Source organism: Sander lucioperca, chromosome 12 (assembly GCF_008315115.2).
Source record: "Sander lucioperca isolate FBNREF2018 chromosome 12, SLUC_FBN_1.2, whole genome shotgun sequence".
Lineage (NCBI taxonomy): Eukaryota > Metazoa > Chordata > Actinopteri > Perciformes > Percidae > Sander > Sander lucioperca.
In genome coordinates this window covers 15,235,440-15,255,047 of record NC_050184.1, presented here as the reverse complement: position 1 = coordinate 15,255,047, position 19,608 = coordinate 15,235,440, and the positions used below count along the sequence as shown (strand labels likewise).

At 41.6% G+C, this 19,608-nt stretch overlaps 1 protein-coding gene across 9 annotated transcripts in view; it reads right to left on the bottom strand.

The window, feature by feature from the left end:
* The window catches only part of tns2a (tensin 2a), a 67,127-nt gene extending 48,169 nt beyond the window's left edge, over positions 1-18,958 (bottom strand). For 5 of the 9 annotated variants that reach the window (XM_031286375.2, XM_031286381.2, XM_031286378.2 and 2 more), the window contains exon 1: positions 18,211-18,958. In XM_031286375.2, the coding sequence (XP_031142235.1) occupies positions 18,211-18,339 (129 nt within the window). In that variant the 5' untranslated portion in view covers positions 18,340-18,958. Of the gene's footprint in view, positions 1-5,302; positions 5,324-11,142; positions 11,314-18,210 lie in introns of those variants that run through there. The other 4 variants (XM_031286382.2, XM_036008191.1, XM_031286380.2 and 1 more) reach the window with 3 other exon arrangements.
* Positions 18,959-19,608: the final 650 nt, after the last annotated feature.

The following is a 19,608-nucleotide window of genomic DNA, read 5'->3' as shown; positions in this document are numbered from 1 at the left end:
TACCAATGTGATTCATAACAAAATGTTCAGAACAAACTCAGCCTTCAGTACAGTGATGCCCAATTGTGTTCCAGGGCAATGTATAATGAGATAATTTGACCCTAAAGGTGAGAAGTTGATGTTCGCTTTTTGAAATTTCTCAAATCTCTTGTGAAAACAAACCTACACTCAATTACTTTGGTGCTTGAAATGAGTTTACAAAAGTCTTGGGTTCACAAACGTAGCGTAATACATGAATAAAATAGTAAATAAATGTCTAAAATGAAATTTTGTAACGTAGCTTTTTGATTAGGAGTGTTGTCAAACATTGTTGGACTCGCCCGTGTGTCTTTTGTCCTCAGAGAGAACTACCTCACGTATGCCTTGCTCATTAGCGCCGTCTTGACATTTATGCCTAGTGTGTATGGGCATGCATGAGTATACACACGGGGCCCACGGTGAGTTTAAAAAAGCAACCAGTTACTGTCAGCTAAACCCCAGTGGTGATGTGGGCTGAGAGATAAACACATAGATGAGAGGTTGGCAGCATTCCTCCTGTTTCAGACACAATCAAGACCACTATATAGTCCAACCACAGACCATTATGGTCAGATAGTGATACACCACTCCGCTACTGAATACTGTGAAAGGTCTCATATTGACACCAATATAAGCTGCTATACTCTGGTTCATGTGAGGGGGACTGGATGGTAAAGCTTCACTGTTGAAACCACTTTATAGTTCATGTAACTGCAACAACAACAGTTGGTGTGCTGCGGTGCCCTGGTGGCCCCGGGGGTTAAGGCGCTGACCATGAACCGCAACGTCTGGCCGGGGGTCTTTGTTGCATGACAGCCCCCATCTCTCTTTCTCCCCTCATTTCCTGTCCCTTCTCTATTTGGCTATCCAACAAAGGCATGCTGAAAGAAATAATTGTGTTACAAAAAAATTACAATTGGAGTGCTGCTTTTCTGTGTCAAAGGCAACGTGATATGTTAGCCAAGTGGTTAGTGTAAGCACAGATTTTTCCAAAAGGCTGCAGGTTTGATCTCTGCAACAGCCATATCCAGAGAAAGTATGCTGTATAAACAAATACAGGATGTAAAATATTAAAATTTAAGTACAAATGCACTTAGTGCACAAGTGCAAAATATTCACTGTTTAGGCAGAACATTATTTTAGTTTTTGAAAATGTATTTTTTTTTTAGCTTGTTGAGGTTCAAAGTTCATTCTTTACCTTGGAAACAGTGTATCCATTTAGTAGGACAAACTTGTAAAGTGCTCATATTATGCTTTTTTGGCTTTTTCCCTTTCCTTTATCGTTTTATATATCTTTTTTGTGCACGTTATAGGTTTACAAAGTGAAAAAGCCCAAAGTCCACCCCAAAGGGACTTACCATCTCCAACAGAAAACACTGTTCACAAACTGCTCCAAACAGCTCTATCTTAGTTCAGCCTTTACTTCCATGACAAACGTAGGTCACTTTCTAACACACGATATAATGCTCGCCTAGCTGCTAGCGTGACACGCCCTGATACCTGCTTCTGACTGGCTAGTAGTCTTACCTAGCTACTGCACATGTGCGACTCCCAACAAAGATGGAACAGAAGTGTGATGTCTCACTCTGTAGCTAAAACAGAGAGCTCAACACACAGGGTGAAAAGAGGAGATGCAGCAATGTGCAGTACAACAAAAATATGGTGTTTTTTGAAAATTAAATCATATAAACCTCTTACTATATAACCTCTAAATACAATTATGAACCTGAAAATGAGCATAATATGAGCACTTTAAGCCAACATGGATGAGAAATCCTTAAACACCATTCCATGACAACTGGGCAAAGATGTGATATGGCCAAAAGCAAATGGACTTTGGAATGAGAGTCAACAGCATATATTTAATCTACATGGTTGAGTGTTAAGACTGGCAGATTCACTATTTGCTGCACTAGGTAACAACTTTCTGGCGCAAAATATTTTTGTAGTTTCAAGCCTTGATACCTACGACACAAAGTACATAGTTAGTAAGTTAGTTCAGAAGCGTTCTGAAGAAGGGAATCTGCAGCTGCCACGGACTCCACTTTGAGAATCACTGGCCTACAGAACAATTACAGGGCATTGGTCCTGTATCATGAGGTAACTTCCACAAGTACTAATGCATGATTACCTTAATTAAGAAAAGCAAAGTGGCCAAATCTATTGAAAACAACTCTGCTCAACTTGGGAGTCCAGCAAAGGAAACCTCAGGGAAGGAGGTTTACAACTTTGAGGAGGATGACAACAGAGGAAGCAGAAAACAACTGGAAGAGCCCGAGTGTATAAGCCCTGAAAACAACCTGAAATGCTGAGCCCGGTCCCCAGGATAGTAATTATCGTCACCACTGTAATGGATAAAAAACATCATCCCCTGGTAAAACATGTGTTATTTGCTATTGAGTGAGCTAATAAAGAGACTGGTTAGATAATTTCTGCTGCCTGAGAGGAATAAGCTGAAAAACAGAACTTTTTTTTAATCTATTTAGCAGGAAATGAACAAATTTGGGCTGCTCGATTATGAAAAAAAAAAAATCATAATCACGATTATTTTTGGTCAATTTTGAAACACAATTATTTAACACAATTACTCATTGTCTTTTGGAAAGATGTTGCAGTTATTGAACTTAAAAAAAGCAGTGAAACAGTTAAACAAATCAACAGTGAAAACACCTTGAACTGTCAAATTTCCCTTAATACTTTTACCGTTTGAATTTTCTTTTTTTTTCATTCAGAGCACAAGACCAAATAAGAGTTTACTTGCAAAACGTAATGTGCAAAATCTGTTTTTGTAAACATTAGGAGCAAAAATCGTAATCACGATTAAAACTTTGATTAAATGCACAGCCCTACACAAATCGATTGATTCACTAATACTGTAGATGCACAAACACACAACCACACAGGTTAACCAAACTGGATCCATCTGCCGTCACCGAAAAATAGTGATGGGCAAACTAGGGCACAACGATTTGGGGGAAAAAATCGAATTGCAAGTTTTTTTGCCAGATATTGAGATTACAATTCGAATTGCGATTTTAAACCAGTGTTTCCTCTATGTTGATTTTACCGTGGTGGCCCACCATGGTAAAATTTCTGCCGCCACGGTATCAGAAATAGGGCAGACGCACAACAGGGTTTCCGCTATGTACACCGCGCACCGCCGCTCCTTCAGCTGTTTATGAAATAGTCGTAATTACACGACTCTGCAGAGCCGTCTGCTCTACTGAACTCAAGCGAACTGTCATCCGCTCTCTCCATAGACAGTATATAAGAATGGACCAACAGATCCCGTTGCTCTGGACGGAGACCAGTGAAGGCCGTTAGAAGCACTTTTCCGGTGATGGCTGAGCGTTACTGCGCAGCCTCCAACTGAGAGAGACAACATAAATGTGACGTGAGCAACCTGTCTGAAAGTTGTAAGTCTTCTGGTAGCTGTGCCAAGAGAAATCTCAATCATTCCCAATCTTGCAGAGACGGACAGCGTAGGTTTATGTAAGGAGATAACATAGGCACAGGCTAATTATTGCTAACTAAAATGCTAGTTAACATTAGTAATTACACTTAAACAGCTAATGTGAGACGAAACTACCTGCAAGCTTCTCCTGTACTATATGGTTATTCCTCTACTGCGCGACAGTAAATCACGTGGTTATGACACAAGCGTTAGCCTATTTTTACAAAAACGCCTGCTACAGAGCCATAACGTGAGATACAAGGTAATGGAGCCTTTTATACATTGTCGTGTTTCTTTAGAAAAAAACAATGGACAAATAGAGTCTTTAAACGCTTCAGATGTAAAGTTATTCACTGTCAAAGTGGCGCCAAAATTAATGGCAGTCAATGGAATGCTAACGGGAGTTGATGGCTTGTTAGCATCAAAATGGCGCCATAGGAGGTTCGCGGTCCGAGGAGAAGCCTACCCCCTTGGCTCTCTCTCCCCTTTAGGGTGAGCAACTGGAACAGTGACAGGACGTCATAACTCGCGAAGTCATGGCAACCAAATAAACAACAGGGCTTAGGCAATCTTAGGCAAAGTGACAAACGGCGACGAAAGCCACGACATGAAATCCGCACTCACGCGGGTCCCATGAAATATGACAGCTACAGTTTATTGGGAAATAGTGTTGTGGACACTGATTTTGATGAATTTACTGTTTATCAGACCCCAGATGAGACAAGAAGCTAACGTTAGCGAACGCTTCAGTCCCTCTGCCTTTGACTCCCCGCTGCAGGAGACGCTGTATTCCTCCGACACACTGTATTAACGTTACTGTTTTAAAACCGTTTTCTAGGTTAGTGGGGGTGCATACCGCTCAAAACCAACATGAAAAACGTAGCTAGTAATGTTGACTCAGCGTTTTGTTTTGTTGTTAAACTGTGTGTAAAATGTACGGTGACATTAAATCACCGGTTTCAGGTAATGGCACCCTACAGTACCGTCTATTTGCTGGATGGTTACAAGCTAACGGTCGATAGCTAACATTAGCAGATAAGCCCGTCGACAGCGACGTTATCGTTCATATTTTGGTTCATTTTATGTTTCTGACCTTAGTAGTGGTCATAGTGACTGAAAGTGTGATGTGAGATGCTAAAAAGAAACTACACGCTGTTTTCAGGTAACGTTATTTTTTGACGTTCAACACCCCCCACCCCCTGCCGCTGCTGAAAAAAATTCTAGAGGAAACACTGTAAACAAAAAGTATAGCTAATGTTCAATATTCACTGTGTAACAAAAAAACATGTCATAAGACACCATCAAAACTGCTCTATATTCTTATGCAAGGATGAGAACATAGATGTGAACTGCCGGCGATAAGTGTTTTTCTTTTAATAAGCATGGAACATTGAACAGTCAAACGCAGAACATTTATCACATCATGAATGAAAAATCCACTGAAAATAGGACATTTCTGTAAACAATCTGTGGTATGTAACATTATTCCAGCATTTCTCTTATGAAAAAAACAGTAAATATAATAATGAAAAGAGGAATAAAAAATGTTAAACCAAATGTCACACCAAACATTCAACTGAATACTCACATTCGATTAATCGCGGTATTTACGATTAGCTAATCACACTCTTTCAAATTGCGATTTCGATTTGAAAGTGATTAATCGTTGAGCTCCAGGGCAAACCCATGTACAGTACATGTGCCCCTCTGACTTACAAAGCCTCCACCAGCTGGGACCTGCCCACATTTCTACAGAAGTGACACAAGTTGTAAACAGCTACCTCAGGAAGAAAAACTCTACACACACACAAGCTGCACACAAACACTCACTCACGTGCAGACGTGTAGCCCTGCAGACAGGTCAGTGGAAACTGACAGCCTTCCCCTTTCCTCTTCCCGTCCCCGTGTCCCCCACTTATGTCAGGATAGACCCCACCTACAACATCTGCTACGCACAAGAAGGTCCTTTTTCTAATATTTTTAGCTATCTGGCAGAAAAAGGAACCAGAGGTTTCTGGAGTCAAAGAAATGCTTTCTAACCAGAAATCCCTCCCATTCCTCGCTGCACGTCTGCCAGCCGTCAGAGAACAGTAGCTGGATTCAACCAGGGAGGGGTTGGACACTTATACAACAGATGCACACACAGGCAGATATTTATGCATACAAATGTCAAAACAAATACACAGAAACCATTTGTGCGCGCACACTCACACTCACACACACACACACACACACACACACACACACACACACACACACACACACACACCCCTGGAAACTCTCTTGCTCCTTTCCTCTTCTTTCTCTCCAAAAATAGTCTTGATATTTAGACAATGATGGGCATTGTGTGGGAGTGCTACATTACTGACTGCAGGCCTGGACACTGTGACCTCAGCTTCAGCTGCAGATGGTCAGTGAGGGCACACATTGGAAGAAGCCTCGGAGGGGAAACTCTTCCTACGGATTTTGTCATTATAAGAACTTATAAGAAGTGATTGTGACTCATAATGGAACATTGTCTTCCGATCTTTAGGGCATTTTTCAAGCCGAACACAGTCGCTTTGGGTTAGTGTCCGTTCTGCACAACCAAAAGTCTGACCATTTGATTGATACATTTTCAATTGCTTGAATTTGATTGTCTCTGATAACCACCTGGCCAAACTGCATGAAATAAAAACATTTTAATTTTTTTTTTCTTATTTCATCCCTGACATGACTGGCGTCCCCACTGATAACGAATAAGTTACAAAAACGATTATTATACACAACTGGGTTGACACCAATACACCAACCTGCAAAATTGGATTTTAGTGTTCGGTCTTAATTTCTATAATTTTAAACGGGCTCGGGCTGGACCGGGGCTTTCACTCCGGGTTGCAAGCCCGTAATCCGGCCCGATTACAGCTCTACTCTATAGTACTATAACATTGTCGGAGTGATGATGGACAATTACTAAAGCGATGCAGCAGAACCAGAGATATCATCTTTTTTTATTCCATGTATTCTTCTTTCTTCTCAAAACCTGGCGCCTACATTACCCACAATTCAAATCGCCTAGCAACGGTTCGGTCGGAGATCCGAGTGTATTATCCAAGGATTCTTCTTTGTAACTCCACACACCCAGATGTTTCTCGTTTTCAAACTTGAAGTCTTCAGACCCATCCTACACTGACTCAAGTGACATCACTTGGGGACATTTATCAGACTTTACGCAGCTCCCTCTTGAGTCACAAAAGGCATACAGTACATATACACTGTACAACTTTTTTTTAACATGCTGTAGTACTCAACATCAAAGCTGTAAACAGACTTTGATGTGTTAAATCAGTGGAGGTCCCCTTTAATCAATGCAGGAAATAGTGGAAAAACTCCCATCCTTATTTTCCTTCACTGTCTAAAGATGGGGTCACACCAGAAAGTGCAAAGCAAAGTTCATTGGCACATCTTCTTGAAATATGTTGTTCTAAAAGCTTGGTGACGTAGGGGCTACCGGTAACATGGTAGCGCTAGTCAGACACAAAGGCTCTCTGGGTTTCTTTCTATTTTCGCTATACTGGGCTGATTACTCCCCCCTGGTATTTGCTCTCAGGACCGGAGATCATTTCATTCAACAAAAGTTATTGGATGGGAACGAGCTCTCCTCTTGTTAGCTCATTTGCTAATGGGACAATGATTTTGCGCAGTTTATTTAAGAGATGTACAACAGTCCAGAATCAGTTTTAATGGCCAAGTGTAAACACATACAGGGAATTTGACTCTGGCTTTTTGTTGCTCTCAAAGTACAAAGTAACTTTAAAGATATATACTTTACTGTCACATAAGACAAAGAAAAGCAGCACAATTAAGTAGCTGGAGCCAGTGAATGTTTGACATGTTTGATGTTTGATCAATTATCAAAAGAGATGCTGATTCCTTTTATGTCAGTAGACTAATCAATAAATCAATGCTAATTGTTCCGGCTCTATAATGAATAAATGTGAACTGTTTGCCAGGTAATATCGCATCTCGTGTCCAAATGATGTAAGTGCAAAGCAGGTTTTCCCATTGACAATCACACAATTCTACAAGTCTAACTCATAGGTCCTTAAAAGACTTTAGAGACTTGACCCTCAGTTTCAATGGAAATACCCGGAGTCTCCTTTTTTTGTGACAGGAACGTTTAGTATCCATCAGAAATGTACAACAAGCCAACAGTTTGTAATGTCTGCTTATTACACAATGTTTTATGCACTACAACACACACACACACACACACACACACACACACACACACACACACACACGCCATTCATCGTTGGGTTTGAGACTTCTTGTGTACTTAAATCCCACCCACCTTTGAAAGTGTCTTACATGGGTCTGGGCTTATCTGGGTTCCTGCATCATTTGTTGGCATCAAGGCCAGCATGTGTGTTAATAAATGTGTGTCAATTCATTCGTATGTGAGTGTGCACGTGTGTGTCAGAAGGGTGGGACAGGCAGTGGAGGGAACAGAGACTGCCTGTTCCCGAGGTGAGGTCAGCGTACCGGCCATGATACACTTCCGTTCACTGGGACTCAGTGGGACTGCTGCTAACACACACACACACACACACACACACACACACACACACACACACACACACACACACACACACACACAGAATGACCTTAATGCTCCAGCAGCACCATCAACACCCCCTGCTGCAGTTGTTGATATTTACTGGCAGAATGCACCATCTGCTTTGCCTCAAAAGTTTACTGTGACATGGCCTCAGTACGTTAGTGGATGACATCTTCCAAGGGTGATGACTAAGTGATGGTTAGACATGTTAGTTAGGACCAGATCCGATCGCATTGCAGCCTCAGACACATGACTCGCAGACGGTCCGTTTCAAGGAAACCTGTCGCTGCTCCTGCTGGACTAGATGCAAATCATTTGCATCCATTCTGTTTTACTGCTGCCTGGATTTTCCAGGTGAGAGTGAATGGGTGCTACTGTAGATTTCAGTGTAACTGCATCTGGCACAAGGGAATGTGAACCAGGCTCTGTATTCGCCTCTTGGCTTGAGGCAGGGAACAGGGGGCGTCCCAAGTAAACACAGCCATCATGGACCCTTTCTGGACCATCAAACTTCTCAGTTACACCCAATAATTACAAATATAGAATACCTACTGTACACAGAGTACAACAACAGTATTGTACTGCTGGTTACTGAGCATCTCCGGTGGAGTGCCTTAGTGCCTTGCTCAAAGGCAACATAGTTTGTTGTTGCCCAGGTTTTCCCAGAAAAACTGAGTTTTGAAATCACATCACCCTTTCCAATCTGATCAAAATGCCGGCTGACCACCGCCTATCTACATTACATATGGTTCACATAGGAGAAAAAAATGCTTAATGACCACACTGTTATCAGTAAAGGAAAGGTTGGAGAGGTTGGACAATGTTATCTTGTTGTTAATGCGTAGCTGTTTTCCTCATGCCACAAAGCAGGATAGGAACTCTGACAAGGGATGGTGATACGGAGCCAACACTAATTGTCGGATGCATGAACCACGCAACAGCCATTAATCAGTGTAGGCATCCATACATACACACACACACACCTACGGTAGGATTACTACACCAAGCGTGATCATTCACACACATGACAGATTTTGGTTCACAGCATCCTTTTAGTCAACTTGTGCGCTTGATGTGCCCTTAGGAAAATTGTACATCTCACACACACACACACACACACACACACACACACACACACACACACACACACACAGTCTATCATCCCAATCTGAGGAGGCTGGAAGCAACAAATTGTGTGTTACTCAAGCCTACTTTTCTTTAACAAGGCACTCAACATGACATCATGACTTCGCGTAAACATACACGCCACTTTCCTAAAACCAAGTGGCGTGTTATCTGTACGTATTTTGAGCTATCCGCGTGTATGTCTACGTTGTATACAGTGGACGGCAGTCTGCAACGTCACAGCGTAAACATACACGGCACTTTCTAAAGCCACGTGGCGCGTTATCGCAAGGCTACTGTTGGTTACAGGAAACGTCACACCCGGGTTGGGTTTAGAAAAAGAACAAACGTGGAAAGGAAACGTCACATGCGGGACACAAAGGAAACGTGACACGCGGGACGCAATCCCCGCTCTCCTGGGTTAAAGTCCTGTGTGACGGCGTCAATTCACACGCAATCGCAAGGTAATGTAAGTCAATGGAGGCCAAACGGCGTTGATTAACACGCTAAAAAGCGAGTATGCGTCTTGATAACACGCCAATAATGGCATACAAATTGACGTGTCATACATACGCCACTTCATGAGATCAGTCTGAGACACTAGTTTTTGACCAAATTGCACTGTCACGCAACTATTTGGGCACATTTTATATTGCATCAGGAACTTTATGTCTCCAGCGCAGGGCTGCAACTAATGATCATTTTCATTGTCGATTAATCTGTTTGGTCTAAAAAAAAAAATGGTCTAAAGAAAAATGGTGCAAAATGTCGATCAATGTTTCCCAAAGCCCAAGAAGCTTGTTTTGTCTACAACTCAAATACCATATATTCAGTTTACTGCCAAAGAGGAGTAAATAAACCAGAACATATTTACATTTAAGAAGCTGAAATCAGAGAATTTTTACTTTTCTTTAAAAAAAAAAAAAAAAAAACATGACTCAAACTGATTAAATAGTTGACAACTAATTGATTAATCTTTGCAGCTCTACAAAATGGTCAATTTATGAGTGATGTGTAAGAGAAGTAGGTAAAGGACAGCTTTCCAGCTCTTACCCTTGGCTTTTGACTATTTGCATTTAGGTCTAGAGCTGGGAATTCACTGAGAGTGTAACTGGAGATACATAGTGGAGAAACCATCAAACTCATCCACACATTTTACTGATTTTGCATTGGCTGCTTTAATTTATACATACGTTTTCTAACTGCAATTGTATGCATTTTAACGTAAAACCAAACCAACCTGTCACCTATCATCTGCGCGCTCTGGAGAAACATGCCCCGACATGAATTTGCGACATTAACAATAACTGAGTGGTGCTGACGCAGTAACAGTGGGGAAGGTGTAGGCCGCCTAATGCATCAAATGACTCTATTCAGAACACTTTATGTCAGTTTAATGAGGTGCGACGGACAGAGAACACGTTTCTTTGAGTCTCCATGTTTCTCATAACTAACCTACTATAGTGAAATCACGATAATTAAAAGTAGCCTAGGCCGAATTGTGGGGTTATCAAAGAAAATGTAGTGTAACGTTAACTAAACATACGGCTATACGTTACATTACATCTCCCATTGAACAGCACAGTACCGAGCCTATTTTTCTCTTAAGCCACCTCCAGAACATATCTGTTAGGCTTTTGTGTATAACTTTACTTAACATAACTAGTAGGCTACCTGAGCAAACATCTGAATACAGGCAAAACTGAACATGATTTTAACGTTATGGCGTCTCCACAGAAGACAAGAAGTCAATTTCACAAAGTGCGCAGCCAGCATATGAAAACTCAGCATCACAACGCATCCATCCAAAATCCTTCATACAGGCTGCAAATACTGACTGCTAAGTAACTTTAACTGGACGACCAATCACTGGATCCTAGACAAACACAACCAGAAACTATACATTTTCTCTCGAGGCTTATAGACTTGAGACTTGTGATCTTACCTTGTTCATTTTCCCGCTAATCATATTCCCTGGGTTAAAAGCTGCCCCTCATTCTCAGGAAGACCATCAGTAACATGGCCTGCCACTGAGATAACTTGTTTTCTTTACTCCGGTCCACCCTCCGTACAGGGGCTGCGGGGTGGAGTTACACTCATGTGTGGAGTACTATAACTGGAATTTCCTCCCCTGATAGGCCGGTTCCTGGAGGGGAGCGTAAGGAAACTGGATCTGGATTGGCTGAATTAAACACTATAAAATCCCTGTGATTGAGGTGATAAATCCAGAATGTACTTTACCCTATCATCCCTCCTCGTGGTATTTGTTTTATCACATATATCACACATATTCACAGTGTATTCCTAAATATATTGATGATGTGGCTGTGCAATAGTATGGTCGCTTAAGTAGTTTAAAATAAAAAATGTAAATAACTGTAATTAAACAACCACAGAATCAGCCCTATATCCTTCACAACAGGGTCAAAATGATGGTATGGTAGGTGGATCTGGGTGTGACTTTGTCAAAAAAAATCTAAGAGGCGTTTGAAACCTTAGCATGTAAACAAACAAACATGTCACTATGTAGCACACAAACACACACACACACACACACACACGCACACACGCACACACACACTCACACACACACACACACACACACACACACACACACACACACACACACACACACACACACACATGTTTTAATTATGGGCCCCATGTGCACGAGGTGGCTCTGGGCCTCCTCCCCTCCTCCTACAGTACACATAAGCATTATCACATGTGTAACAGACATGTTTATGTCAACAAATAGCTCAGGAACTTAATGTAGTCTGAACAAAAAGTATTTTAGTCAGGACTCTCTAGCTTAGTGGTTCTCAGCTCTTTTTTGTCTGGCGTACCCCTCAGCCCAAGTACCTCCTCATCCTCACCCCCTGTGCTGTTCTGCATGTGTTCATTTTCAAAACATATTCATATTCATTTTAAACTGGGTGTTAAAAGGAAGTTTTTCCTCACCACAGTCTTTGTAAATTATCAAGTGTGGCGTAGAACTGTCCTGAGATAACACCTGTTATGACTTGACACTATAAATAAAATTGAATTGAGTTGAATATCATTAAGTATATAAAAGTGGATATTGTTACAATATATATTTTAAGGCTTGGTCTCTTTTTTTTCAGAAGGTTCAGTCAACTATTGTATCTGTACTGCCTGCCACCACTCAGAGTGGCAAAGGGCGGATGTTTCAGACCTGTATCCATTATTTTTAGCTTCTCTGGTTCTCTTGCTGACTATCATAGCCAGAATGTTACTGGATCAGCATCTCAGCAATTTTAATTCATTATTATTTTTACCCTTTAACACAAATATATAGCTTTTACATTTTTGATGACATGATAATACTTTTACTTTATTTCTCTCCAAATAAACCTGACCCACCTGACCTACTCCACAATCTGTCCGTACCCCATGGTAACTGCAGAAGTATCATCTGGGTGTACAAATACTTTGGGTAGGAATCACTGTTCAAAAGTCCCCATGTCATCTTGGGCTCCGTGTGGTCAGTGTGCCCCACCCACACACACACACACACACACACACAGATGTGCCTTGATTAACATCTGCATTGCCACAGCTGCTGAGTAGTGACTAGTGTGTTAGTAGCAGCACCTAGTGGTGAAATAAGAGAAAGGCATCACAGGTGCAGTGTGGATACAGTGTTTTAAATTAGACTAAAACATGGATAAAGCATCTTTGCGTTTAAAATTTTCAAAGGCAAAGCCAGGCTTAGCTGATCACTATAATAGAAACAAGGAAAACACTTATTGCGTCAAACATGGTGATGTAAATCTTAAGATTCCTTGCCAAACTAGCTGTACATGCTTATGGTCGTGATTATAATCAATATATATGCACATGAATGCATTGAGGTTCATGCTGTCTTAAATTGTTAGCCCATAATATTCCCCAGTCTCAGACTTCTAATGCACAGAGCATTATTTCTGTCTGCTCCTTCAATCTCTTAGTCACTTCCATGTGTGTTAGATTGACGTGCAGGTACAGTATATCCCTGCCAATCAGTGTGAAACCAGACTGTTCGTCAGTAATCCCCAAAAGTGCAGTAATGCAGTCCATTCCTTTCGCTCATAATACAAGAATTTCCGGCTCATGACAGAAAAAAAGCAGGGCTGATAGATTTGGGGGGTCTTATTTGTGGAATTTTTGGCTCCCTATCTTTTGGATTGTGCCAGGGTGAGGGGAAAAGATGAGGGTGTTGAAGAGGGGGCGTGGCGGGGGTGTGTGTGTGTGTGTGTGTGTGTGTGTGTGTGGGGGTGAGCATGGATTAAGAAGCAGTGAACAAAGTGGTAAACGTGAAAAAGGTAACAAGAGGAGTGGGGAGGCCACATGCCAGACTAAAAAAACTACAGAGGGACCATGAGAGACAGGAAGCTGGTGCTTAGGATTGGAATGAGGGGTTAAGTCGGTGAGTAAAGTGGGGGAGGGTCCGGACGCTTTTGAACACACATGGAATGAATCCTGAATCCAGCATGAATGCAAGGTGCTTGATTTTGGTAAACACTCCATGAAGTATTGCAAGGTGGGGTTTTTTCTAGTCCGTCTAGAACTGAGAATTTTTAGTCTTGAGGAAGTGGAAGGACTTGGATCACGCTTGGAGGTAAATGAGAAAGAGGGGGACAGAGTGGGAACCCAGGCCAAGAGGAAATGAGGGGAGAAGGAGGCTCGAAAAGGGGACTGTGTAGCCTGACGAAGGATTGTGTAAGACAGCACTACGCCAACGACTGATAAGGTGCAGCTGTTAGAGGAGCTAAAGAGCGAGAAAGCAGTGGGTGAGACATAGAGATACTGATGACACTGTGGAGCACATGTTCACATTTATTGTGCCAATGAGTTCAATAAAAATCCTTTCTGTCAGCCAACGCTTCTCAGACCCAAAGACATTTTTCAAAACTTGGGCAAATGTCAAGCTCAACATTTTTGGGTGTAAAAAAAGAAAATATTTTGTGCATAGTTTTCCGTGAGGTGTTTCTTTTAAGGGCGGTGCTGGTTTTTGTTGTTGTTGTTTTTTTGCAAACTTACTGAGGGAGGAAATGGTTTATGTCTTCCCCTTTTCCCTTGATCAGCTTTCATCTGCGTGCCCACAACAACAAGCATTGCTCAAATCCTGCTCAGAGTTTGGGACGGCTCATTGTTTTTAAGCCTAGGAATCTAGTCAGCCACCCCTCGAGTCTTAAGTTTACATTGGAATTCATCTTGTTTTCTGACGTCAAGGAGTGTGAGAATTACTTCTGTTTCTATTCTATTATACTTTGTTTCATTCTGGATGTTGGGGGGGGGGGGTCTATATTTAACCCTAACCGGTCAGTGTTCCTTCCTGTGTTGGGTGTGTTTGTAGTGGATGCCTGTGGCTCAAGGCCTCAGTATTGGTCATGGCCAATCTAAACTTTTGGTGCTCTTGAGAAATTACAGGGAAGCTAGACAAACATATAAAAACATATAAAACCCCTGTCACAACGCCAGGCCTCTATGTATTTCTAAAGTCAACAACAGCAGATCTAGTAGGATTACAAATGTTACTTCAGGGGTGACAAACAGTGGGTTGAAAGAATGGACTTTTATTTCTGGAACGCTAACAATATAAATAACTAGCAGTAAGCTTGGAATTCTTAGAAGCCATAACACTTGTAGAGTAAGGAACAAAGCAGTGTTACATTAAAGAAAAATAGATCAACATATAACAGAGTCTACAGCCAAATCGAAAAAAAAAAAATATCAGCCTTTAACCTATCCCCTGACTAATGGGCTATCCTCATGACCCTAACGATTCGAGATCAATGCCTAACCTCGACCATCTACACACAGGCATAGAACAAGGGCATTAGAAGTGACATTTGCTAGTTAGCCCTAAACACAAAGTACAAATGAGGCTGAAGGGGATGCTATTAGTTTTTGGTCATAAAACCAAGGTATTGGACAAATGACAATTCACCAGAGTTATTACAATTCAACCTGAGGGGGATATGAATGTCTGCACCAAATGTCATGACAATACGTCTAATAGACATTTCAGTCAAAACCCAAAATGTCAACTTCATGGTTGCACTAGAGGAAAAGTCAGATAATCACCAAAGTCATACAACGCATGGGCACCATGGATATATGCACTGAATCTCATGGCAATCCATACAATAGTCGATATTTCATTCTGGATCAAAGTTGTTGATCTACTGCTAGCGTGGCTAAACGATCCTGCAGTAAGGGCTGTGTGAGAATACGGTTCATATTAAACTTCAGCTGCCAAGTGATTCCATTAATTAATCTCAGATTTGAACCCTTGGCTCTGCCTGCACAGTAGGTGAATTAAATACATGTTTATTAGGATGACTGCCAATACATTAAGACTTGAAACTTTCAATGATCTGTTTGTGATCATCACACACAATAAGATATCTCAGAAAAATCATTTTATGAAAAGGCCATAACCTTGAGGTGGTAATTTTACTACTTCTGTCTAATGCTCGCCTACTTAGATTTGTCCCACGTGAATTGCTGTGGCTTGGTTGGCTTGGTGCTTATTTTTTTTTTTAAGAGTGCCATATGAACTATTGTGTCTGTACACCAGAAACTGTTTATTTCAAGAATCCATTTTTAGAACATTGTTTGTTGATGCTCAGCTACTCTCCTTTAACAGCTGTCCAAGAACCATTGGACAGTAAAGCAACAGGCTTATTGTCAGCGCACAGAATGAGTATATGAAATCATAAAACGCTATGGGTAATCAAATAATTAACATTTTTAATTATTCATGGAGTGAAAAATGAAAAATACATCATTTGTAAAATAACACCAGTGCCCACAAAACATTAATGACACTGAAGGATGTGTTTTGACCCTACCCTGCAAACTGCAAATAGTCAAATGATTAAAAAAATATCCCTTTCCCATGTTCCTGACATAACATAAGCAAATTATGTAATGTGCAGCATGTGGAACATCATTTTCTGTTGCCAAGTTTTTCCAGTAAGTACTTGGCAATGAGTATACCAGGATACAAAGACATTAAAGCCAAGTCACATCCTGGTCAGATTTTCACTAATAGTTGCATCTTTTCACACCTCGCACTCACTCTCACTCCATGGAAAGCAACCAAAAAAAGTGAAAAACAAGTTAATGAAAAATGACCATGAATAGATGAGACAACATCTCCTCCTCTAGGATAATAAGTGGGATCCAGCCGGTTCCCACACCCCTGTAGTGGCGTCGGTCACTGCAGGATGACGTCGTCCAGAGGGCTCCACATTCCCACGCTGCTAAGCATGTAATATGGAGCCACTGGGACTGTGGTGCAACCAAGCATGCATGCACGCATACAAACACACATGTGAAACAAGTCCAGATGGAAGATGGAATGCATGCACATTTAGAAAAATGCACGCACACAAACTTAGATAATTCACACATCTGGATACCAAAGCAACAGAGACTCATGTCTGTATGCAATCCAATGTGATACAAACTGGTGGACAGAGGTAAAAATGTGCTCTTGATAGCTGATAGCAACTTAAGATCACTCCAGCCAGCTAGCCTGGCTCTGTTGACATGATGGTAATTCCTCAGCAGTGCTGAGGCCGTCACAACAGTTCCATTGTGTCGGCACAGATGTGACCTCAGCTCGGAGATGCCATCCTCATCTACATCACATTTTCAATGAAGGCCAAACAAAACACATACACACGCTCCTTGTAAGAATATAAACAACCATTTCTTCAAACTTCAGATCTCTTACACATGTCCACTAATATCACATTGAAATTCACTCAAATGAAAGAAGCATGGGATGTGTAGTTATTTCCTCGCACTTTACTATCACACATGGCACTGATATTAACCAACACTGACCTTTGACCTGAAGGCATCAGGGGAGATAATTTCCCATCAGCTATCAAAAGTATAACATGACCACTGACTTTATTACTGATTCCTAATTAATGTTGGTCTCATAAACATGCAAGGCATCCTTTTGTTTCAAGCAAAATTAAAAAGAGACAATTGAAAATACTCTTGCCCTTACACTAGCTCTGCTTATCTGTTTACAATGGGTGTGTTGTCCAAAACATGGCGCTGCTAAAGCATTATTACTTCTGTGTGAAGGCAACAGAATTAAAGATCTATGGCTGGGAAATTCAAAATGTAGACACCACCAACACTCAAACATGTATTCTTGAAGATCTGCTCGATCATCTCCAAGTAGCAATTAAAATAAAATATTTTTCTCACTAAAAACCAAAAACAATTATTATACATAATTGGATTGACTCCAATGCACCAACTTGCAAACACACTCCACTGATTAAACACACTTCACTTCTATAAAATTGTTTGACTCACAATGGACAGTTTTCTAAAAAAAGGTATCAAAATCAATGCAGCAGAACCAGAGATATCGTCTTTTTTTATTCCACACATAATGTAGGGCTCCTACTGTACATTAACCACAATTTAACTTTTTTGCCGACAGTTCGGTCAGAGATTCGGGTGTGTTATGCCTTACTTGTAGTCTTCAGACCCATCCAACACTGACTCAAGTGACATCACATGAGGCAAGTTTATTTCACACAGCTCCCTCGAGAGCCAACAATTTTCCACATATGCAACATGCAGAACACCTGTAAACAGACTACGATGTGTAAAATCTGTGCAGTTCCCCTTTATTGAAGCTATTACAATAGAAGTAATACAACATAAATATATAATATATGGGCTCCATAAAAGAATACACCATGTCTATAATATATATATAAGAAATGTTGGTTTCCTTCTGACATATGTCATTGTACATTACTGTGGATATGATGACATCCTACATATATTTTCCCTATAATGTACCTTTGATCAATAAATAACTCACTTAGCCAAGACATTTCATCCTTTGACATGCCCAATACCCTGACTACAAACACAGGCACTCGTCATGGATGCATATAAACATATGCATGCCCAATTATTTGTTTATCTATCACTCACGTGAACACTGCATGCACACACTGACCTTTGTCAGCCTCATCCTGCCACTCTCCCTCCTCTCCAGACTCCTTCTCTTCAGAGACGAGTGTCTGACCACCGGCACAGATTGCACCTCTTCCTCCCCACACCAGTCCGAACTCAGGACGCAACCCATATAGGTGGACGGGTCCTGGACTTTGGACCTCTCTTCTCCTCCTCTCTCTCCTTCTGTCCTCTCTCCCTCTCTGTCCTTTAAACAGGCTCCAGCCCCGGGCTCCTGGGCAGCTGTTTTTGTCAGCTGGAAAGGACCGGGAGGCCCGTCCCCTTTTTCCTGGCTCTCGTTCAGCCCTGCTACAGGGACGGATGGAAGGATACACTCTGCATGCTCTTGCTGCCGTCCCTCCTTTTCTATACGCACTTTAAAAACACCTCTCTCTCCAACTCAGCCTGCTGCAGTCGCATGTGGACTCCCCCATTTTTCTGCCTCCACCCCCTCTCACTACTCTTCTTTGTTTCACACACACTTTTACTTACAAACACCCAACCTTCCTTACGCACACTTAGGTTCCCTGCTTTACTTTTTCTCTCTGTTTTTTTTGGTCAGTTGAACACACTCACTACACATGACCCTCGACTCAAATGCCAAGGCTCGAGGATCCCTTGAAGCTCTCCTTTATTTCTTCTTTCTGTCTTCACCCTTTTCTCTCCTCTCGTTGCTTCTCTCCCTCTTCCCCAGTCGTCCCATCCCAAGAACATGTCTCTCTCTCCCTTCCTTCTCTCTCCCTACCCTCCTGCTTCTACCTCTCTACTAAGGTTGCCTCACTCTTACATATACAATTACCTCTCTGTTCTGACCCCATCTCTCCTCCTCAGCGGTTTCCTGCTCCCAGATACAGGCAGTCTCTCCTTGCTCGGGCAACACATTGTTGGTATTGTCTAGAAAACAACCAAGAAACCCAAACAGTGAGGGCAGCTGTTAGGATGCCGGGCAGAGCAGTGATTCAGAGTGGACTGAGCCTCCGTTGGACTGAGCCTTCCCTTGTTTACGATGCAAAAGCCTGTTTGTTGCAATCGTGAAACAAGGTCTCTTTCACCACAGAATTCATACCTATATAACTAAGGATGTGAGAAGTTGTATGAAGGAATGTCAGATGCATGCTTGTCATTGTTTTGATGATTTCTGCCTGGATAATCAAGGGAATTTCAAGCACAAAGAGGCCCTGTGCATTTTTAATATTGCTAAAGTGTGAAAAACATTAGCATTGCTCACGTTTCTTTTCCTTACGGTCTCTTTGGTGTTGTTTATTTCTTCTCCCTGAGTGTTTTGGCTGCTACGCGAGAGCTCACAAGGCTTGGAAGAGTGAGACTGCACCCCTTAAAAGGCAAATTCTTGATGTGCCTCCAAACGGCCCCCCTTCTTTGTATTTACTCTCTAAATTCCCCC